The 24,572-nt window shown below is 37.9% G+C and overlaps 1 protein-coding gene across 6 annotated transcripts in view; it reads left to right on the forward strand.

The window, feature by feature from the left end:
* The window catches only part of LOC120539703 (serine/threonine-protein kinase WNK1-like), a 332,709-nt gene that overhangs the window by 138,989 nt on the left and 169,148 nt on the right, over nucleotides 1-24,572 (forward strand). For all 6 annotated transcript variants that reach the window (XM_039770078.1, XM_039770079.1, XM_039770080.1 and 3 more), the window contains exons 7-9: nucleotides 1,003-1,222; nucleotides 22,133-22,487; nucleotides 23,088-23,278. In XM_039770078.1, coding sequence (XP_039626012.1) covers nucleotides 1,003-1,222; nucleotides 22,133-22,487; nucleotides 23,088-23,278 — 766 coding nt within the window. The remainder of the gene's footprint in view (nucleotides 1-1,002; nucleotides 1,223-22,132; nucleotides 22,488-23,087; nucleotides 23,279-24,572) is intronic.

Here is a 24,572-nt window from a genome sequence, read left to right on the forward strand (position 1 = left end):
AAAAAGTAAGCAGTAAACTGCCAGAGGTTTAAATTTAAATTTTACGTTGGCAAAAGCTGAATAAGAATAAAATTTCACAATATTGCAAATGGGCCTTCTCCAGGGAACAACTAATAGGTTACAACCTACAGATTTTCTGCATCAATTAAAGTAAATTATTAAAGCAAACATTATGCACAGGTGTCTCAACTTCTTTACTTACAAACTTACAAACCCTCTAACTTAAAGCAGTTTGAACAGACTGTGTTACTGCACCCCCTGAAGTACTCTTTGGGCAATATTACACTGTCATAGAACAAATACACAATGGCAAATAAAAATAATTTCATCTGACTCTAAAACCTAGTCCGATATTTTAACTGAGTCTGTGTCATACATTGTAGCAAATGCTATACATGCTTTTATGTGGACCTTCTTCAGAAATTACTTCTTTTTTTTTCTCCCCTGTCGTAGAGACCTGTTTTATGGAGAGTTCTTAAAATTGTGGACCCATGCATCTTCACTCCAGTTTCAGCTAACATGTGAAGGAAGCATGGTCAAATTAACCAGATTAAATTAACACATTTAGGGGTTTCGTTAAAAAATGTAATTGCAGAAATTTTGTTCTTATTTGTTTTCAGATGTTATTTTCTTTGCTCTGAATATCACAGATTGGTACTTGCTGCTTTAGTTTGTGTATTTAATTAATTGGTTTGAAGAATGAAAAGAAACAATAGCATTATCAGGATGTGTTATATTCATCTTTCCACTGTTTGAACCATCTTAATTACGTTCATCTTCACATTTAATCAAAGCTTAACCTATCAGCATTGGAGGCATGACAGAAACTGGTTGTAAACAGGGAAGTAGTTCATATGTGTAAGGAAAATAACACTTTCAATATGTTTACTCATTTTAAGCAAATGTCCTGCAAAGGTGGAATTTTTTTCTTTTAAAGAAGTGTTCACAAATGACCATTCATTATTTATCACAGGGCTTGAAATAATATTTGTTTTCTTATAGATATGCTATCAAGGACCTTTTGAATCACGCCTTCTTTCAGGAAGAGACTGGTGTCCGTGTAGAACTTGCAGAAGAGGATGATGGAGAAAAGATTGCCATTAAACTTTGGCTTAGAATAGAAGATATTAAAAAGCTGAAGGGAAAGTATAAGGATAATGAAGCCATTGAGTTTTCTTTTGACCTAGAAAGGGATGTCCCAGAAGATGTTGCACAAGAGATGGTAGGTAGACACATTTTAATATGAACTGCTTGTTAATGCTAAAGCTTTATCTGCCTTATATGTAATAAACTCAGGATTTTCCTGATAAGAACTACACAACTTTTCTAGGTGTGGTTCTTTAAAATTTTTAATGTTGTCTATGTTGTTAAATTTTAAAGTGTGTAAAAAGTCATAATGCGCTGCTCAAAAAAATTAAGGGAAGACTTAATCATCACAGTTTAACACCAAATCATTTAAGCTTCAGGGATATCAATCTGTCCAGTTAGGAAGCATAAGGAATTGTGAATCAACTTCACCTGCTTTAGTACAAATGAAAGTGACAACAGGTGCACCGGAGAGGCAACAGCAAGACAACCCCCAAAAAGGGAATGGTTTTGCAGGTGGTGACCACAAACGATTGTCCTTATCCTTCTGACTGATTCTTCTCTAGTTTTGCATTTTGCTATTGTCCTTATCACTACTGCTAGCCGATTCAGGTTGCACAGGGAATCCCACTCCTCCAGGATGGGACATCCTTAAGTGCCATTGCAAGAAGGTTTCTTGTGTCTCTCACCTTCATCTCGAGAGCATGGAGGAGATACAGGATGTTTCATGAGGAGAGCTGGACAGGGGAGTAGGAGAACATCAACATGACAACAGGACTGGTATCTTCTCCTTTGTGTGAGGAGGAACAGGAGGAGCAATGCTGGAGCCTTACAGAATGACATCCTGCTGGCTAATCATTTGCATGTTTCTGACCAGCTGCCAGAAATGGTCTGCATGAGGGCACAACAACCTGTGCTCACAGCCCTGGGTTCCTCCTGGTGCAGGAAAATGGCCGGCCTCATGTTGCCAGAGTGTGTAGGCAGTTCCTGGATGGTGAAGGTCTTGATGCGATTGACTGTCTCGCATGTCCCCCAGTTCACACTGTTATGTATTGGTGCATGCCACGCTGCCAAGTAGCATCTCAGAGTTTCCAGAAGCCATGTCCTGATCCAAGTCTGGGAGAAGTAGCCCCCCCAAATCCGGATACCATCCAGGTATCTTCAGGAACATGCCGATACATTGTCGGAAGTGCATACAGGCACCTGGTGGCCATACACGCTACAGAATCACTTTGAGTTGCCGTGATAAAATTCACCCAAGTTGGATCAGCCTATGATTTCAATTTTTGACTTGTATTTTTGTTGTGATGTTGAATCTAGCTCTCAGTGGGTTGGTGATATTTGGTTTCCATTGACCATTATTAAATCATTTTGTTCTCAATGAATTACACAGTATTACTCAGTGAAGATTTTTCATTTGAATATTTCATTCTTTGAGATCTGATGTGTGATTTACAGTGCATCACTTTTTCCACATTTCAAGTTACAGCATTATTCCAAAATGGATTAAATTCATTTTTTTCCTCAGAGTTCTACACACAACACCCCATAATGACAACGTGAAAAAAGTTTACTTGAGGTTTTTGCAAATTTATTAAAAATAAAAAAAAACTGAGAAATCACATGTTATTCACAACCTTTGCTCAATACTATGTCGATGCACCTTTGGCAGCAATTATATCCTCAAGTCTTTTTGAATATGATGCCAGAAACTTGGCACACCTATCATTGGCCAGTTTCGCCCATTCCTCTTTGCAGCACCTCTCAAGCTCCATCAGGTTGGATGGGAAGTGTCGTTGCACAGCCATTTTAAGATCTCTCCAGAGCAGGTTTTCATCCAGGATGTCTCTGTACATTGCTGCAGTCATCTTTCTCTTTATCCTGACTAGTCTCCCAGTTCCTGCCGCTGAAAAACATCCCCACAGCATGATGCTGGCACCACCATGCTTCACTGTAGGGATGGTTTTGGCCTGGTGATGAGCAGTACCTGGTTTCCTCCAAACGTGACATCTGGCATTCACACCAAAGAGTTCAATCTTTGTCTCATCAGACAAGAGAATTTTGTTTCTCATGGTCTGAGAGTCCTTCAGGTGCCTTTTGGCAAACTCCAGGTGGGCTGCCATGTGTCTTTTACTAAGGAGTGGTTTCCGTCTGGCCACTCTACTATATGGGCCTGATTGGTGGATTGCTGCAGAGATGGTTGTCCTTCTGGAAGGTTCTCCTCTCTCCACAGAGGACCTCTGGAGCTCTGACAGAGTGACCTTCGGATTCTTGGTCACCTCCCTGACTAAGGCCCTTCTCCCCCGATAGCTCAGTTTAGATGGCCGGCCAGCTCTTGGAAGAGTCCTGGTGGTTTCAAACTTCTTCCACTTATGGATGATGGAGGCCACTGTGCTCATTGGGACCTTCAAAGCAGCAGAAATATTTCTGTAACCTTCCCCAGATTTGTGCCTTGAGACAATCCTGTCTCGGAGGTCTACAGACAATTCCTTTGACTTCATGCTTGGTTTGTGCTCTGACATGAACTGTCATCTGTGGGACCTTGTATAGACAGGTGTGTGCCTTTCCAAATCATGTCCAATCAACTGAATTTACCACAGGTGGACCTCAATTAAGCTGCAGAAACATCTCAAGGATGATCAGGGGAAACAGGATGCACCTGAGCTCAAATTTGAGCTTCATGGCAAGGGCTGTGAATACTTATGTACATGTGCTTTCTCAGTTTTTTTATTTTTAATAAATTTGCAAAAACCTCAAGTAAACTTTTTCAGCGTTGTTATTATGGGGTGTTGTGTGTAGAATTCTGAGGAAAAAAATGAATAAGGATTAAGGCTGTAACATAACAAAATGTGGAAAAAGTGATGCGCTGTGAATACTTTCCGGATGCACTGTAAGTATTCCTTTCATTTTTTGTACAGTTTACTACTGCAAAAGTACTGCATATATAATAATACTACAATTTTATCAGCAATAACAAATCTGGTTAAAAGCAAGAGAAAAAAATTTAAGATCTTAGACGGTAGTTATACAAATTTGAAAATAGTAGGACATGTACCTAATGCAACAACAGCAAATGGTACTGGACTGAATTTGTATTTTGTTTTTCCCTTTGTTTATTTATATCACTTTCTTTTTGAAAGAGTAGTGCTGTTTACAGTAAAAGCATTTTTAGATAGATAGATACTTTATTAATCCCAAGGAGAAATTCAGATACTCCAGCAGCAGCATACTGATAAAAAAACAATATTAAATTAGAGTGATAAAAATGCAGGTAAAACAGACAGTAACAACAACAACATTTATATAGCACATTTTCATACAAAAAAATGTAGCTCAAAGTGCTTTACAAAATGGAGAATATCAAAATAGAAGACACAGTAAAAAGTAAAAATAAGTCAACATTAATTAACATAGAATAAGTAAGGTCCGATGGCCAGGGTGGACAGAAAAAACAAAAAAACTCCAGACGGCTGGAGAAAAAAAATTAAAATCTGTAGGGATTCCAGACTATGAGACTGCCCAGTCCCCTCTGGGCAATCTACCTAACATAAGTGAAACAGTCCTCTTTGTATTTAGGGTTCTCATGGAAGAACTTGATGATGATGGTCACGTAGACTTCTGGCTTTCAGTCCATCAATATTGGAGCATCATAATGCTTTGAGTAGGTGGTGGTGGCGCAGGCCGCCACCACAAGAAACGGAAAAATAAAACAGAAGAGAGAGTTGGGGTCAGTATGGATTTTAGAGCCACTATGAATAGTTATTATGATGAATTGAACATACAGAGTATCAGGATTAAGTTAAAGTGAAGTTAGGAGAAAGCCATGTTAAAGTAATGTGTTTTCAGCAGTTTTTTTAAAGTGCTCCACTGTATCAGCCTGGCGAATTCCTATTGGCAGGTTATTCCAGATTTTAGGTGCATAAGTTTAGCTTTTGGAATTCTAAGGAGACACTCATTTGAGGATCTAAGGTTACGATTTGGAATATAGGGTGTCAGACATTCCGATATATAATGGAGTAAGATTTAAGGCTTTATAAACCATAAGCAGAATTTTAAAGTCAATCCTGAATGACACAGGTAACCAGTGTAGTGACATCAAAACTGGAGAGATGTGTTCGGATTTTCTTTTCCTAGTTAGGATTCTAGCAGCTGCATTCTGCACTTGTTGCAAATGATTTATGTCTTTTTTGGGTAGTCCTGAGAGGAGTGCGTTACAGTAATCTAGTCGACTGAAAACAAAAGCGTGAATTAATTTCTCAGCGTCCTAGTGGTCTGATGAATATGCGATTTAAAATTCAGATTACAGTCAACAGTTACCCCTAAGTTTTTTACTTCCGTCTTAACTTTTAATCCTAATGCATCAAGTTTATTTCTGATAACCTCATTGAATCCATTATTGCCAATTACTAAAATTTCAGTTTTCTCTTTATTTAGTTTGAGAAAATTACTATTCATCCATTCAGAAATACCAGTAAGACATTGTAATAGTGAATCGAGAGAGTCAGTGTCATCAGGTGCTATTGATAAGTACAGCTGTGTGTCATCAGCATAGCTGTGGTAGCTCACGTTGTAACCTGAGATAATCTGAACTAACGGAAGCATATAGATTGAGAAGAGCAGCGGACCCAGGATAGAGCCTTGTGGAGCACCATATAGAATATCATGTGTCTTTCAGATGTGATTACCACAACTCACAAATAATTTTCTCCCTGCCAGGTAGGATTCAAATCAATTTAAGACACTGCCAGAGAGGCCCACCCATTGACTAAGGCGATTTCTAAGAATATTGTGATCAATGGTGTCAAATGCGGCACTCAGATCTAAGAGGATGAGAACAGATAAATGGCCTCTGTCTGCATTTACCCGCAAATCATTTACTACTTTAATGAGTGCAGTTTCTGTGCTGTGATTTGTTCTAAAACCTGACTGAAATTTATCAAGAATAGCATGTTTATTGAGATGGTCATTTAACTGCATAATGACTGCCTTCTCTAGAATTTTACTTAAGGGCAGGTTAGAGATGGGTCTAAAATTTTCAAAAGCAGAGGGGTCAAGAGTATTTTTCTTGAGTAGGGGTTTAACTACAGCAGTCTTAAGACAGGCTGGGAAGACCCCCGTATCTAATGACGAGTTTACTATGTCAGGAATATTATCAATTAGCATGCCCGATACTTCTTTGAAAAACCTTGTTGGTATTGGGTCAAGGATGCAGGTGGAGGGTTTCAGTTGAGAGATTATTCTATGTAAGTCAGGTAAATCTATCCTGGTGAAAGAATTTAATAACATTGTATAATGTTAATGTTTACCCCCCCGGGTGGAACTGAAGAGTTGCATAGTGTGGGGGAGGAATGATTTTCTCAGTCTGTCAGTGGAGCAGGGCAGTGACAGCAGTCTGTCGCTGAAGCTGCTCCTCTGTCTGTAGATGATACTGTTTAGTGGATGCAGTGGATTCTCCATGATTGACAGGAGACTGCTCAGCGCCCGCCGCTCTGCCACTGTCCATGTATTGTATGCCTACAATAGAGCCTGCCTTCCTCACCAGTTTGTCCAGGCGTGAGGCATCCTTCTTCTTTATGCTGCCTCCCCAGCACACCATTGCGTAGAAGAGGGCACTCGCCACAACCGTCTGATAGAACATCTGTAGAATCTTATTGCAGATGTTGAAGGACGCCAGCTTTCTAATGAAGTATAGTCAGCTCTGTCCTCTCTTGCACAGAGCATCAGTATTGGCAGTCCAGTCCAACTTATCAACCAGCTGCAGTCACAGGTATTTATAGGTCTGCACCCTCTGCACACAGTCACCTCTGATAATCAAGGGGTCCAGGATGGGCCTGGGTCTCCTAAAATCCACCACCAGCTCCTTGGTTTTGCTGGTGTTCAGGTGTAAGTGGTTTGAGTCGCACCATTTAACAAAGTCTTTGATTATGCTCCTATACTCCTCCTCCTGCCCGCTCCTGATGCAGCCCATGATAGCACTGTCATCGGCGAACTTTTGCATGTGGCAGGACTCTGAGTTGTATTGGAAGTCCGATGTATATAGGCTGAACAGGACCAGAGAAAGTACAGTCCCCTGCGGCGCTCCTGTTTTGCTGACCACAGTGTCAGACCTGCAGTTCCTGAGACGCACATACTGAGGTCTGTCTGTAAGAGAGTTCACTATCCATGCCACCAGGTATGAATCTGCTCCCATCTCTGTCAGCTTGTCCCTAAGAGCAGAGGTTGGGTGGTGTTGAAGGTGCTGGAGAAGTCCAGAAACATAATTCTTACAGCACCACTGCCTCTGTCTAAGTGGGAGAGGGATCGGTGTAGCATTTAGATGATGGCATTCTCCGCTTCCACCTTCTCCTGCGAACTGCAGAGAGTCGAGGGCGTGGCGGACCTATGGCCTCAGGTGGTGAAGCAGCTGCCGCTCCATGGTCTTCATCACATGTGACGTCAGAGCGACAGGCCGGAAGTCATTCAGCTCACTAGGGCGTGATACCTTTGGAACTGGGGTGATGCAAGATTTTAGTACAAATGATAGTACAAATTAGAAAAACAACTTTAGTCATCCAAATTTTAACTGGGCTAGCCATATACAAAGCAGAGCACAAACAAAGTAGTTTTTAGTCATTGACTATTTTTTTTAGCATGTTTTGTTAAAGCAATAACAAAGGGGAGAAGCCTGTTTAGATTTAAAATTGTGTATTAATCAGGGGCTTCATGTATAAATGTTGAGTACGCACAAAAACGTTGCGATGTATAAAACCTAAACTTGGTGTAAAGCCATGCACATTTTCACGGTTGCTCCACCCCTGGCATACGCAAGTTCTCCTCTCAGTTTTGCGAACTGGCTGCACCCAGCGTCAAAGCAGTGCTACTGTTCCTGTGTGGTTACCCATTCTTTTTTAGATCCACATCCCCGACGCGGCTTTATCATATATACTGAAACTAACTGCATATTGTTTATTAGTTTAAGGCATCTTGTAATTAACCTGTAACAATATAATGGTCCAGAGAATAGCCAAAGTATTCTAAATACCATAGCTGCTTTAGCGTTGTTACTATCACTGCACCTTCTTTTTCTTCTGTCAACTGCTCCCGTTAAGGGTTGCCACAGTGGATCATCTTTTTCCATATTACTCTTACTGCACCACTCGGAGTATTAATACCACTGTATCTGAGTGGGGAGTCACAGCTCGGCAGCTGATTGGAAAGAATTATCTGGATACAGCATCAAGCCCATGCTGCCTCAGCCATGCTGCCTTTTGAACTGCTCTCATATGGCAAACGCTTCAGAGCCTTTCCTTGCGGTTCAGAAACGGTTTCATCCCAAGAACGCTAAACGCACTCAATCGGTCCATAAAGTGCTTCTTGAAGAATGATTTGTACTTATAAGTACAATTCACTGTAAACTTGCGATAGTTATAATATTGCACAACCTGTGCCACTTTATAAAGCACATATTTTCATATGATGACGATATAATTTTTAAGATGAAAGGCATCAAAATATGTTTATTACATTATACAGATAAAAGTTTAACTTCATTTAAATAATCTATATTGTTAATAATTAAACATGTGAGGACACGGTGCCGCAGCGTTCACAGATTGTTCCTGCCTCGCACTGTATTCTTGTGGCTGGTGCGACACTGGAAAGACAGATGGATAGAATGATTAAACATGTACTACGAAGATATTTCAATGTTCCTTAAAAGATTTGAAGAATCTGCATTCTAAGCTTACAGATGGCTTAACATCTATCTCAGAGCTGATTGTGTGGTGATTGGATATTTGGAGAAAGAAAAGAAAGGACAGGAATTGGAGGTTTGTACGTTTGAATGAGGCAGTACTGCTGCAATAAGTTTTATCCAAGGTTGCGCATGGCAAAGCAAGCATCTTGCGTGAGGCAGGAACAATCACTGTGCCACCCTGTTCCCAAGTTGAATAACATGCTTTTACTCCTATCATCATGAAAATGATATCACATTTACATCTCAGTATTTTAATTATTCAGAGAGCTGTAATATTACAAATGTAATAGATTCTGTGTCGTGTCGGAGGAAGAGAAAGCACGGAAGCACGTAGTGATTCACACACACACAGAGCACATAGAAGATCAAATACAAAACAAAGCTTTCGAGTTTCTCCGACACTTTGTCAATCAATCAACCAACAAATAGTACGTTTTTCCTTGCCTCCACTTGGTATTCACTGAAATTCATCTATTTTCCGCCGTGCTTTTGCCATTGTCTTTTCACAGAAGGCTGAGCTTAAGGGCTATTTATATTGATTTGCATATTCAAAGAGGCGTTATTCTGGGAGGAGTTGGGGTGGAAAAGCAGGCGTGTGCACGTGCGTTACGTTTAATGCTGACCGGGATTTATGGAGCGGAGGAACGTATAAGTCGGCGTTCGCACAGATTTATGCATCTGGATTTTTTGTACGTACGAACATTTCCGCTTTTGTGCGTACACTATGTTATAGTGTGAATTCTACGCACAGCGTTATGCATGAGGCCCCAGGATAGGATTCAAGAGATTGATGTGATTGAACCGTTAGGATCTAGTGACCATAATATAATACATTTTTCTGTGTTTTGGCAGAGTGCATATTCACAAACCTAAAACTTTTTTACGTTTAAATTTGATTGAGAAATGTTTGAACTAATATAGGTAAACCTGAGTAAAATAAATTGGGAAAGGCTTTTCAGTGTGAAGCGTGTTGAGGAGATGTTTTGCACATAATGCAGAACAAATTTATCCTAAAATTTAGGTCCAGTAGGGATACGAGTAAAACCCCACAGTGGACAAATAAAGTAAGAAAAGAAATTGTAAAGGAAAAAACATCTGTGTGAGGTATTTAGAAAAAAGAATTAGTTATATCCATAGGGCTTATGATAGCAATGGTTAAAAAATTTTTAGTAAATCTAAAATGCAGTTTGAGAGAAATAAGGCCAGAATAGTAAAAAGATGACATGAAGTATATAATGAGCCATAAAGGTGAACTAAAATATATAGGCAGGGAAATAGAGAATGCTTTATACTCTAATATTTACTGTACATGTTTGAAGAAGTCAAAAACTTTGACCTAGTAAACAGGAACTGCCAAGATATTTGAGAGTAGTAGTAGGAAAAGAGTGGTGTGGACAGCATCCTGTATTGTTCGATTTCTAAAGAAAGCATGCAGCTCTACTTAGTGACCATGTTCCAGTGCCCCTTATGTCCCTCTTCATAATGGCCATCAGGAAGATGTTCCTGGACTCTACAGGACCACTTGGACCATCTGCAGTTTGCCTTTTGGAGAAAGATTGGAATGTAAGATGCAATTATCTTAGTAGGCCTATTCTTATCTGGTCAATGCTGGTAGCATGTTGAGAATGTTTTTGTTTTTTTCTGTCCCCTTAGGACTATCCATCCATCCATCCAAGTTAATGGGTTAGCTCAGAGATATGCAGATGGATAAGCCTATAGTGTCCTAGATAATGGATTGTCTGTTGGGTAGACTACAGATTATAAAGCTGGCGCGCACCTCTAGGAACAGTCTTACCTCCTTTGCTCTTCACCCTGTATATCGTGGACTATAAATGTAACACCAGATCATGTCACCTGCAGAAATTCTCAGCTGATTCTCCACTAGTTGGGAGTACAGATAAAGGAAATTAGACAAGAGTGTAGGAATCGGGTGGAGAATAAGAGAATTGTCTGCAAATTACATCAGCATAATTGAGGAATTCGTTATTGACTTTGGCCACACCAAAGGTATTATACACCCAGTCACTATACAGGACATGATGTGGAGTTGGTGCACTGCTACAAGTACTTGGGGGTCCACATCAAGGTCAGACTGGACTGGTTTTGTATCACAGAGGATGTATATAGGAAAGAGCAGTTCAGACTCTTTTTTTTTTTTTCTTTTCTTTTCTTAGGAGCATGTGTTCTTTTAATGTGGGCAGTGACATCCTTTATATGTTCTCTCCAATAGTCAGTACTGTTTTATACTCTTTGATGTGTTAGAACAATCACTTCAAATAAAATATCACTTTTAAAAAGGCCCACTGAATCAATGGGGTAATTAAAAAGATGGGCAAAGTTATGAGTCTCACTCTCAACCTGCCAAAACCGAGGATAGTCATGAATAATGCTGCACGTCCTCTCTCTGACACAGCATTATTAAGTTCTTTCAACCAACCAAGTATTCAGCAGAGGTTTGTCAAGGAACACTACTAGGACTTCTTTATACTAATGATAATACAGTATACTTTTATAATGCCTAACTGTAAGAGTAACTGCTGTTTTAATTTTTAAACACAGTCAGAAGTCGTCTTCCTCTTTAGTAGTACTGATTTGTATTTAAGTGGGATTGTTGTGTTTTACAATATTTATTAGGCTTTCAAGGAAAGCTACATTTTCCCCTTAGTATACAGTGGTGTGAAAAACTATTTGCCCCCTTCCTGATTTCTTATTCTTTTGCATGTTTGTCACACAAAATGTTTCTGATCATCAAACACATTTAACCATTAGTCAAATATAACACAAGTAAACACAAAATGCAGTTTTAAATGATGGTTTTTATTATTTAGGGAGAAAAAAAATCCAAACCTACATGGCCCTGTGTGAAAAAGTAATTGCCCCTTTGTTAAAAAATAACCTAACTGTGGTGTATCACACCTGAGTTCAATTTCCGTAGCCACCCCCAGGCCTGTTTACACCTGTTTCAATCAAGAAATCACTTAAATAGGAGTTGCCTGACACAGAGAAGTAGACCAAAAGCACCTCAAAAGCTAGACATCATGCCAAGATCCAAAGAAATTCAGGAACAAATGAGAACAGAAGTAATTGAGATCTATCAGTCTGGTAAAGGTTATAAAGCCATTTCTAAAGCTTTGGGACTCCAGCGAACCACAGTGAGAGCCATTATCCACAAATGGCAAAAACATGGAACATTGGTGAACCTTCCCAGGAGTGGCCGGCCGACCAAAATTACCCCAAGGCGCAGAGACGACTCATCCGAGAGGTCACAAAAGACCCCAGGACTACGTCTAAAGAACTGCAGGCCTCACTTGCCTCAGTTAAGGTCAGTGTTCACGACTCCACCATAAGAAAGAGACTGGGCAAAAACGGCCTGCATGGCAGATTACCAAGACGCAAACCACTGTTAATCAAATCGAACATTAGGGCTCGTCTCAATTTTGCTAAGAAACATCTCAATGATTGCCAAGACTTTTGGGAAAATACCTTGTGGACTGATGAGACAAAAGTTGAACTTTTTGGAAGAAAAATGTCCCGTTACATCTGGCGTAAAAGGAACACAGCATTTCAGAAAAAGAACATCATACCAACAGTAAAATATGGTGGTGGTAGTGTGATGGTCTGGGGTTGTTTTGCTGCTTCAGGACCTGGAAGGCTTGCTGTGATAGATGGAACCATGAATTCTACTGTCTACCAAAAATCCTGAAGGAGAATGTCCGCCATCTGTTCGTCAACTCAAGCTGAAGCGATCTTGGGTGCTGCAACAGGACAATGACCCAAAACACACCAGCAAATCCACCTCTGAATGGCTGAAGAAAAACAAAATGAAGACTTTGGAGTGGCCTAGTCAAAGTCCTGACCTGAATCCAATTGAGATGCTATTGCATGACCTTAAAAAGGCGGTTCATGCTAGATAATCCTCAAATAAAGCTGAATTACAACAATTCTGCAAAGATGAGTGGGCCAAAATTCCTCCTAAGCGCTGTAAAAGACTCATTGCAAGTTATCGCAAACGCTTGATTGCAGTTATTGCTGCTAAGGGTGGCCCAACCAGTTATTAGGTTCAGGGGGCAATTACTTTTTCACACAGGGCCATGTAGGTTTGGATTTTTTTCTCCCTAAATAATAAAAACCATCATTTAAAAACTGCATTTTGTGTTTACTTGTGTTATATTTGACTAATGGTTAAATGTGTTTGATGATCAGAAACATTTTGTGTGACAAACATGCAAAAGAATAAGAAATCAGGAAGGGGGCAAATAGTTTTTCACACCACTGTAAGTGCTATCTATCTAAAGAGGGTACCATATACAAGGCTAGTAATCAAACTAAAGGAAGTGAGATTTTAGGTTAGAGGTAGGTAGTGTGAAATTCTTGGGTTAATAGTCTCTTTAAAGATTGCCAGTTTACAAGGTTATTGCCGTGAATTTGGCAACTCCATTTTTAATTAAGTAAGCAAAATACTGCTTTTCTGTAGTTTCTGAAATTTCAACTTGACAACAGGTTGCCCTCATGGTTAATAGCCCTTCATTATAACAAGGTACGAAAGTACTTTGTTTAACATACAAAAGCACAGCTGGGAGAAAAAAATCAGCCTTCCCTATTTGGTAATTCTTTGGATCTTTCAGATTATTTAAAGGAAAGGATTACAACACCCACTTGGATTTTATTTACAGATCACTTTGGGAGTCAGAGGTGCATGCAGTGTCATGATACAGTGTCTAATCTGACTCAACTTGTCTACGTGAAAACAAAACATTTATAGATGAGCAAATTGAATAAACAGTACAAGTACAATTCTATTTTTGTCACATTCCTAAACTTGTGAAAGAGAGACTCTTCAAATAAACATTGACATATCTAAGGGCTGAAACATCATTATAGACATTTTCCTTTTGTTAAAGGTTTAAATTATATTACTGCTTTACTGGAGGCAGTAAGTAGGCTGTTTCCAGCAAAATGCTTTTCATTATTTATATTCATCAAATAATTCAATTACATTGCTTTACTACTATAGTACTTCCACAAAGTAAACAAGCATTTTAAGCCTAAAGATTTAACTGAGGTTATTTGTCAACTGAGCAGGAAGGTGTTACAAAAGATTCAGAAACAACGATCTTGCATAGTCATTTGCATGTACACCTTAAAGTGAATTTTACAGATTTAGCCAATGGTGCTAGCACAAGTACTCATGACTTGTCTCATGCGCCATTCATTTTTTACACTTTTGGATTTAAAAAAGTAGAAAAAAATAGTATAAGTGGCACACCATAGCTGTTTTAAACATTAATACATTATTTTTTTATTGCTAAGCCACAAGCATTAGGCTGTACTGATTACTGATACAGAAGAAGAGCAGTTATAGCGAAGAAAGTAAAATTAAGTGACATCAGATTTGATTGTAAAAATCCATGTCAAATTCTTTTGGGGCAGTAATGGGATTAGGCAACTCATTGATTGTACTACTACACTGAGGAAACCCCTCCATTTCCTTTCAAAAACACCCACAATTTACTTCCCTCACATGAGGCTAATTTATGTCCATATGTACTAGAATGCTCCCATTTTCACATTAATGCTGCTTATGTAGGCTTTCCTGCATTTTAGAATTCATTAGTCACTTTAGGTTTTAATCCCTCATGAAACCATTTTTTACAGCACTTCGCCCAGAGAATGCCATTTCCGTACATCAAAAAAGAAAACAAAATAGTATTGCTTGCTTACATGATGCATCATTACTTATTTATGATGGAAAAAAAAACTAGTAAGTATGTACAGTATATTGTCCCTATGTTTGTACTTGGTATTGTCAGATTCTTGGTCAGAATTTCATATTTTATGCAAAGAGAATAGAGGGTAGTTCAGGGGGAAAGTGTAGAAAATTTTTTTCAATTACCTAACCTTAGTGGCCTTGCTTTTACTTTTTAAATTATGATTTTTCAATCTCCCAACTTTGGTTAAATTTCTTAGAACAAAAATTCTTCTCCATATAGCTAACCTGTGAATAAAGAGTTGTCTCTTAATTTAATGTAAGATTTTTCTGAAAGGGGCGTTAGAGCACAATATGCTTTATCTTTGTAAGAAACCACAAGAGGGTACTAATATTCCAAAATATTTGCACAAAAATACTGTAGGTACATGGGCAGTTGTGCACTTGGATTTTTCATTTTTATCTCAAAGATCTGCGAGTCAGGTTATTTGGCATATCTGACCTGGCTTTATATAGTGTATGTTAGGGTGCCTTGGACTGGTTCCTGTAGCAGCCAACCATAAACCAATCAGTGACCACAGAGTATGTAAGCAGTTTAGAATAGACAGAAGACTCCTGCGGTCTATCTTTGAGTCAGCTATCTTATCTAATCTTAACTACCTATAAAAAGACAACATATGATGGCATACGCTTCCATATTCATTTTTTTTTCCTAGATAAAAAAAGATTTTTTTAAAGGAAGTTTAAGTTGAAAGAGTCATTTATTCACTTAAAGAGAGATTTGCTACAAATTGAAACCATGTAGAACAGTAGGGAATCTTATCCACAGTGGCTGCCCTGCGAAAATTAATCCAAGATCACAGTGTAGAATCCTCCTGAAAGTCTCAGAGAATCAAAGAAAATAAACAAATAAAATCCAAAAACTCCAGTCAAAGGTCAGTGTTCATGATTCCTCAATCAGAAAGGCACTGAACCAAAATGACTTTATTGGAGAGTAACAATTTAAAACCTACAACTAACCAAGAAATGTTTGTCAGATGCCCGAACCACCTATACTGGCTCCATTTGATACACAGGACCAGTGGCTTCTCACAAAATCTTTGCACTCCTCTTCCTATCTCTAAAGGTGAGCCCAGGCACCTGGTAATGAAACCTCATTTCTGCCACTTAAATCCTCTAGTTGTTTCGTCACTACCCACAGCTTGTGACTATAGATATGGGTAGAAACATAGATCGACTGGTCACCTTTTGGCTCAGGTCTCCCTTCACTACAGCTGACTGGTATAAAGTCTGCATAACTTATTGAGGCCGCTGTGATCCACCAGTTGAACTTCTGCTTCCTTCTTCCGTTATCTGTGAACAAGATTCTGAGATAATTAACTCCTCTGCTTGAGGTAGCATATCATCCCCAACCCAGAAAGGGCTTTCACCTGTATTCCGGCTGAGAACAATGACCTCAGACTTGGAGATGCTGATCCTCATTCCAGCCACTTCACACTCGGCTGTACACCTCCCCAGTGCATGTCTAAGTTCACAGTCTAATGAAGCCAGCAGGACTACATCATCCTCAAAAAGACATGCAGTCCTTAGATCACTGAACAGGGCACCCTCCACTCCTTGGCTGCACCTATAAGTTCTGTCCATAAAATTTTATGATATTTATGATAATATTAAAAGTAAAAAAGGAGTTTAAACATGAGGACTCAGGTTAAATGATAATAAAAGAAATACCAGCTGATGATACTAAATTACCTTTGTAAGCTGGTCAAGGTGCCTATATGTGTTTTTGCAACTTAAAATGCTATAGATATATATAGAAGTGTTTAGTAATGCTGTACTTATAATAATCTGTTTGGCAAGTGCAAGAAAATATGGCCATCTACTGACAGCTTGTACTGCCTGTTAAACAGACGTCTCCTTATTTGCTAACTCATTAATTTAGGCCATCTTAACACTAGAATTACCAAAACCTACGAAAAAGCTTGTATATCAGTCCCACCTTAAATCCCTTCGAACCTCTCCGTCAGCATCTTTTGTCTTGCAGCAAGCAGCCTGCTATACCACCCCCCCTACCGCTGCAGAAAGGGCTAAAAGTTCTCCAAACTTGAACCTTGATTATCTTGGAGTGAAGTGCTGGAGTTTTAGAGGGGAAATAATAGATCGCTATTTGGAACACATGCATTTCATGTGTTTTCCGTGTCTACAACAATCTATGTAAACACATTGTTAAAACAGAAAACTTTTTTCATGTGGTAGTGATGACAAAATGTCGACATGAACTGTATAATGTATTAAGGCTGAAGTCCAAATATCAAATAAGCACTTTCATAAAAGGTGCAAGTGCAATACGACAACATCCATGTTGGAGTGTTTAAACTGCTGACTTGTAATCCGCAGGTTGCGAGTTTGAAACCAGCTCCCTTGCAGATTTACCGTTTTGAGTAGTGAGTTGCTCTTATTGTTAATATTATACACTAACAACATGCATTTGATTTGCATCTGTAACAGCCGGTTTAAATTTATAGTACTACTAAAAGTTAGCTTTTTTTTTTATCACTTTTATTCTCTCAGTGATGATCACGATATATCATATCAGATCTGACACTGTTAGTTTTTATTTGTAATTGGGAATAACTGTAGATGTGAGTGTTTTTTTTATTCGGGGGGTGGGGGGTTGTTTAAAAGCTGACCCACAAACGCTGGTGAATCTGCCTTATTCGTATCTCATTGTTACTTGAATTTTTTTTTTATTCAGTTTTATTGAGGGTTCCTGCTCATGCTGAATTATGGAACCTTATGGTCCATGATGTCAAAGCCGCACTGACAAAAAAACAGAGACATAGGTATATATGATATTTGGAATAATTACTTTTATGCCCTGTATAATACATTTTGGAAAACATTGTGGCACTGATGCAACATTTTTCATATTATTCATACTCATTCGCATACCTTCTTGCACTTGTAATTAGTGACCACATTTTTTTTTCCCAATCTTGCCCAGTCTTCACATTTTGGTGCATGGTGGTGTTTCTTTTGTATTCCAGGACATGCAGAGGAAAGAATAGCACAGAGAGGTCAGTTCCGCGCTATGTACAATCATCAAATTCAAATGTTAACAGTTCCCACACACGGGAGGACCGTCCTTCCTACATTTACAACATGAGTACCTGTTGCAATGTACACACTTCTCTATGTTGTGGTTCCTATTACATTGAAGGGGCACCTGACACTGACTGAGTTTGCTTTCCTGGGGGGAAGCGGCAGTGCAGGAAAGAAGCTTGTCGATGTTGCATCCTCTTTTTCCATCGCCTTTTCTTAGAATAAGCGACGATGAAGATCCTCTACAAGGTGAGCAAAGAACACTCTTCTTTTCTCAGTGGACCCGTGCATGCCTTGCACAGTGCATGTGCGTTGATCGCTGTCAGGTCAAGCTTGTTGTAGCACGCAGCAAAGGGCCACCTGCATGCTCCTATTCGCACTGAATAAGCTCATGCCTTCTGGTGCATGATATCAGTGCAGCACCGGGGAAAAAAAGAAAGACACAAATATATGTGACATTTTGAAGAAACCATTTGATGACCTGAATGTTACCAGTCAAAAAACATCATCGCACTAATGCAATATTATTTGAAAACGAACAGCGTCACATAGGGTGTAAATTTATGGTACTTTACGTACTTCGTCACGTTCACGCTGTCCTTCTTCCTATTACCCCAAACAAACATCATGATCTAACACTAACTAACTTCGTCAGTATAAATTTACACCTGATCTGACTGTCAGGGCTGAGGTCAGATTTGAAATATACAATTGGAAAATGATTCCCATCACTTTGATATGAAAACAGGTGGTTGAATCTGTGAAAAGTCAAAGGAAACCTGCACCCAACCGCAATACATCACAAACTTGTAATCTGACATGCATTTGAAAGTGAAAGTGTCTTGTTACATATAGAGAGTCAGTTTTTGTTTTCCAGCTTAGAGTTGCCTTTACTGTGGCTGTTTTGGCAAGCTGTGAATATAAAGGAAGGCTGTAAGAAAGTATGAGATTGTTTTTGTATAGTTGATGAGAAAATCTTGTACATCAAGTATAATATTTGGTTAGGGCAGTTTTACATGCATCATTTTTCTTTGTTTTTATTTTTTAATCTGTGAATTACTCTGTTAATCTTTGAGACAAGGTGGACATAATTTCTACCACTATAGTTGACAGTGACATCCTTAGACATAAGTGGAACCTTCTGGTATGCATGGGTCTCATTATGTCTGGTCTGGTGTAAAGCAAACTGCATCCACAATTGGTTTGTGAATCACTAGTTATAAGTACAATTCAAGGTGCAATGATTTCATTATAGAGCATTGATGCATGTCAATTTTTGATATATACACATTAATTTGTCCTTACTGTGTGACTGCTCGCTGCTTTCAAAAACACAATCATTATACACTGTGAATAATTATATGCTGAATTTTATTCTATTATTGTTTTTTTATGAAAACAATGTAATAACATATAGAAGTGCCAACACTTGGGTTACTGCATGTGCCAGCATATTGTTCCATTTTTTTTGTTTAGCATAAATTTCAAAATGTTCTAAATCACTTAACATACAGGTGCCCCTATTAGTAGTGCATTTTAATACGTCTTTCTCACTGGTTTTGAACACTTCAGAAGACATTTTAATTGAAAAAAGTGGCTCACGGTGAAACATGCAAGTAAGAGACTGCTTTGCAAACCGAGGACCTATTTTTACACTTGGACCATTGTATGTCTTCTCTACCTGGATAGTATCTTTGTATAATTTATTCAGAATAAATACATTGACAGCACAGCACTGAGACTGGGAGAGAAACGCCTCCCCTCAGCTATTTTAGCATTTCTGTTTTATGCAAATGAAGAACACCACCGCAAGTTATGTATGTAGCACACTAAGTCCACCGGTCTTAGACTGACTCTGACCAATAGGGTGAACAGGTAATTGAGGAAGGGGATGCGTCTTGGACTGGAAAACGACACAGCATGATATGTGATGTGAGTGTGACTTGTGAAATAGAAAGAGGAAAGTTTGTCAGAGCTCAAGTAAGATGTGGTTAGCAAGTGCTATAAAGTTTGAGTCCAGGTGCCATATGTTTGACACAATTAAATGTGACTAATCTTGTTATCTTTTTATTTCCTCTTACAAATGCGTGACCGTGCAGATTAAATGATTACACCTCATTTGAACAGTAATGTTATTTTGCTTTCAGAGCAGGCACATATCTGCTCCTGAATTAATTCCATAATAGGATAAAACACAGTGACTAGAGACTGTATGTTTTGCTTTTTTATTTTAAATAACAAGTACGATTTCAGCTTGCTGAAATTCTAATGCATGATCACAAAAGCATTTGCAGACATAACCTCTGCTGTTTTTCCTTTGACATGTGTTGATGCGGTGCTACATCATCAACATTGTGAACCATTTGTATTTGTAGATTTTATCTTGTATTATTGTGCCTCCTGGAGTAATTTTATCTACTTGCAGTCACGCATCAATGCAGTACTGACTTTCTCTGTACTGCTGATACTGTTTTAAAAAAAACAAAAACCTGGAACTGTTATGTTTTCATAATTTTGGTACTGAATTAATACCAAAAAATATTTTTTGTGACATCCCTAACATAAATGGTTATCAATCCTTTCATGACAATTACATTTTTTTTTAATTGCCATGTTGAAAATGGATTTTCAGTAACGCATAGTAATTGACAAATCTCCTACTTCATGAAGTATCTTGAATAACTGTCTCACCAAAAGAAAAGCAATGTGTTAATGACTTAACAGTTTATTTAGATATCCTTTCAGCAAGTGGCATGAATGCACAGTTTGTTTCTTGATAAGTTTTAATCTACATTGTACATTGTGATTGATATCAGTGAAGACACACAGTTCTTTGCTGGAAAGCAAAATCATATTTACCGTAGGCTACCATCTCATGGTAAGCACAATGAGATGCTACCATTCCCCATTGAAAGGTTCTCGCAGTGTGTCTTTCTCTTTCTTTCAGGTTCAGTCTGCCAACATTAAAATATTTTTAGTTTTGGTGAACGTTTTTAGTGTACCATTTTTATAAAATTAGAAATTGTCAGATTAATGCAGAAGAATATGCAGTGAGGAACAAAGGCAAGTTAACAATTACTACTAATAAAGTAAAAGTACCTAACATTACATTTGAGTGTTTATTAATATTAATCAACAATGAAAAGCTTTTCATTTGGACAGAATTGTCATCATTTAGGAGCCTTAATCCTTCCTTGAAAGATATAGGAACAAGGAAAACCTAAAGGGTATAGCCATGAAGCAGACTCAGTCTGGATATTGACTTGTTTTGCTCTTTCTTTTGGCCTGAAGCAGTATGTTAATTTTGAATACCCATTTTGATCTGAATTCATACGTAACCTAATTCATATTTTAAGTTTGGAAATTTTAGGCTTTTAAACCACACCTTGCATTAAAAAAAAAAAAAAAAAAAAATTCTTACATAGAAAAAACTAAAAGACACACCCACACTTATACAAAGATCATCATGCAAAATATTGTGATGTTCAGCAGTTTTATTCAGTTTTCCACAACTTCCTCTGAAAGTTAAATAAAATCCATAAAATCTTCAGTGATCTTTCTAAATGCTACTTTGTTCTCTTTGCCCATGTTCTCTTTGTCGGTGGTGAGCATGAGAAAATGGAGTGAGATTCTGAAGTAAAAGCTTTTAGAACAGGTAGGGTTTGCACTGCTGTTTGTAAATGGTTTGGTTTTCCATGGAATGACAGTCAGTTTACTATCCAGTAATTAACATCACTCCAGAATTCAGACATCTATGCAGCGCAAGTTCTCATCCATTGGATAATCAACATATAGTGTATTCATTTTAAATAAAATTTATATAAATACTGTAATAACCTGGAGGTGTGGGTAGACAACGTAGCAGGGATTCTTTGACAAACCAAAATTTAAAAGCATGTTGATACAGAAAAAGATATAAAGAGTTTGTTAGTCCATCGCTCCACTGTGCTTTAAAGAAAATAATTTGATATATAAAATTTAGCTATGCTTAATATTGATTTATTTTACCCGTAACTTCCTTTTAAGGCTAGTTGTTTATGCACGCTTTTTCATTGCTGTTTCTGTGCAAGTGTGGGAAGAGGGTGCCTTGATTTCATGCAAGTGTTATGGTGAGATAACCTTTTTATTTTGAAAAACATGTGCACTCAAAATAATCACAAACTGTAAAGTATGGCAGTCCTGGGACTTTTCTTTTTTAAAAGTGAAATTCATTTTTTAAGTGATAGTCAGTCAGTCATTATCCAACCCACTATATCCTAACACAGGGTCACGGGGGTCTGCTGGGGCCAATCCCAGCCAGCACAAGGCAGGAACAGACCCTGGGCAGGGCACCAGCCCACCGCAGTTTAAGTGATTGTAGTATAGGATATTCTTTGGTCATTTGAAATAAATAAGGATGTATCAAATTCATTTTATTCATGGTGTTCATAATAATTTTGAAGAAGAAGAAGAAAACATTTTTGACATTCATTTACCTTGTTTTACTTTTTGTTTTTTCCCAGGTTGAGTCTGGATATGTGTGTGAAGGTGATCACAAGACCATGGCAAAAGCAATTAAGGATCGTGTTTCGCTCATTAAGCGTAAGCGAGAGCAGCGTCAGTTAGTACGTGAGGAACAAGAAAAGAGAAAACAAGAGGAGCAACAAGTGGAACTCCAGAATCAGCTGGGGCACACAAGTTCTACCCAGTCTGCACAGGGCCAGCAGGCAAATGTATCTGCCACTGTTTCAAGCACAGTCACTACCACGACCACTACTACTATCTCAGCAGGTCTGCCAGCTCAGGTGGAGCCAGAGGAGCCAGAAGCTGACCAGCACCAGCAACTTCTTTACCAGCAAGCTGGTGTTTCAGTTGCATGTATGCTGTTTTGTTAGTCTGGTGACATACAGTTTTTGTAAAGTTATTAGTTTGTTTTTGTTTTTTTAATCTGTTTATAATCAGTGGCAGAATATTTTAATTTGATTAGTACTACTGCATCTGGTATGTTACATTAGTTTAACATGAAACAGATAATTATATAAAAAATCCTTTTTTACATCTAAGATAAGGATGTTGTGGTTTTAAGTTTGCTCAATCTTTTTTTTTTTTTGAAGTTGAAATATTTTACTTTTGTCATTAAAAATATTACAGATTGGCTAGTTAATAACTTTGAACTAATTTGTTCATGTGTTTATTCATCTAAAAGACATTACTTGTTTTTAATTGTCTTATCATAAATATTACTGGTGTTATGATTTCTAGTGCATTTTAAATTCACAAAATTCAGAGGAAGCACTTAGATGACATTTTTGAATGCTGCTAAGTTACAATGAAAGCATAATGTCTTGCAAATTGCTACTTTAAACACCAACTACTAATCAGAAGGGTGTGCATAGTTTATGTTTGAAAAATGCTATTTAAAAAGTAACTAATAAGTAGAATAGCATTAATAGTAAAAATGTTTTATTGTTTCCTCAGCTGATGGTACAGTTGACAGTGGACAGGGCTCATCTATTTATTCAGAGTCTCATCTTAGTCAGCAAAATTTATCTTATGGTTCACCACCTGATCCAGCTCTACCTAGTCAAGTCCCAGGATGCACATCAACTTCTGTCCAGCAAGCCCAGTTGGGAACAATGTCATCATCATTATTACAGCAGCCAGTAGTGGTAAGTCCAGCCACTCAAAGTAATATGATTTCTTGAGGAAAGCAGATCATATTTTTAGTGAAGTTTTAACACTCCTCCAGGCAAAAAGTACTGCATTTGGTCTTCGTTCCCACCTGTTGTCTCTTTGTGTAATATAGTTGACTCATCAATAAGAACTGCCAAGACTGGTTTATCATGAACCAGCAATTAGGAATGAACTAGGCAGCAAACAACTGTTAGGGTGAGTAATGCAGAGTGAATGAACAGTAAGCGGCACACACCCTTCCTTTCGTAGAATGTACTGGCCTTCCTAAAACCACAGGTGCACCCTGCCAAAATTGTTACAGTCACCCAGGAAGGTCACTTTTCCAAGACCTCAAATGACACATTAGAGTGAAATAAAAAAGGATTAAAATGTGTATGTTTTAATAATATAAATTGGTACTAAGTTATGTACAAGTAAAGTGCAAAACTTGTAACTTAAGAAAGGTTAATTTTTATTTTAGTGTATTGATATAGTAAATGAAAAAATCCCTTCAGTTATTTTGGGCAGGTTTTTTTTTTTTTTGTAGTGATTTTTACCACAGGTACTATATGTGTGCTTCATAGTACAGGTGTTAATTTTGGAGACTGATATTTAAATTTGTTTTGGTTTTCTCACACCTTTCATTATAAGACATCATCTGGTTTGAACTGTTGAGTACTAAATGTCTTCAGGAGTGTTAAATCATTATGTGAAAGAGCATTACATTTTTAGTAGGTTTATGTTTTATTCAAATAATTTAGTCATGAATAGACAGATCTGGAAAATATACTGTACACATAATATGTTCCACAAATATGTTTCTGATGCTTTTTTTGGTTACTTATTCTTTAAGGAATGTTGAAACAAAATAGAATATCATTGAGAATTACAAAAATAATAAATCTGCGATTCTATAAATGAAAGAAAAAAACGTTAGATTACTTGTTTTGCACAGTAGTTCTTAGATGTAGAGCTTCTTTATATTTGCTGTTTTTAACTTCAAGACATGTATTATTGATTACATAATTTACGGAGAAAGACTGAATATACTACAGTGTTTTAAACCAAATAATATTTTGCCAAAATCTTATTAAAATCAGGATGGTATTATTGGATACCGCATGTTTCTGTGGTTTTAATATCATTATAGAATGATGCATGCAATATGTAGTCCCAACTCTTCTCACTTTTCAATCGAGCATTGCTTAATGCAACAAAACCCGTCCTTGCATCCTTGTTTAATCCTTTCTTAAATGTATGTAGAATTTAACCCCTATTTTATTGTTTTTT

The sequence above is a fragment of the Polypterus senegalus genome, chromosome 11, assembly GCF_016835505.1.
Source record: "Polypterus senegalus isolate Bchr_013 chromosome 11, ASM1683550v1, whole genome shotgun sequence".
In the NCBI taxonomy this organism is placed as follows: Eukaryota; Metazoa; Chordata; class Cladistia; order Polypteriformes; family Polypteridae; genus Polypterus; species Polypterus senegalus.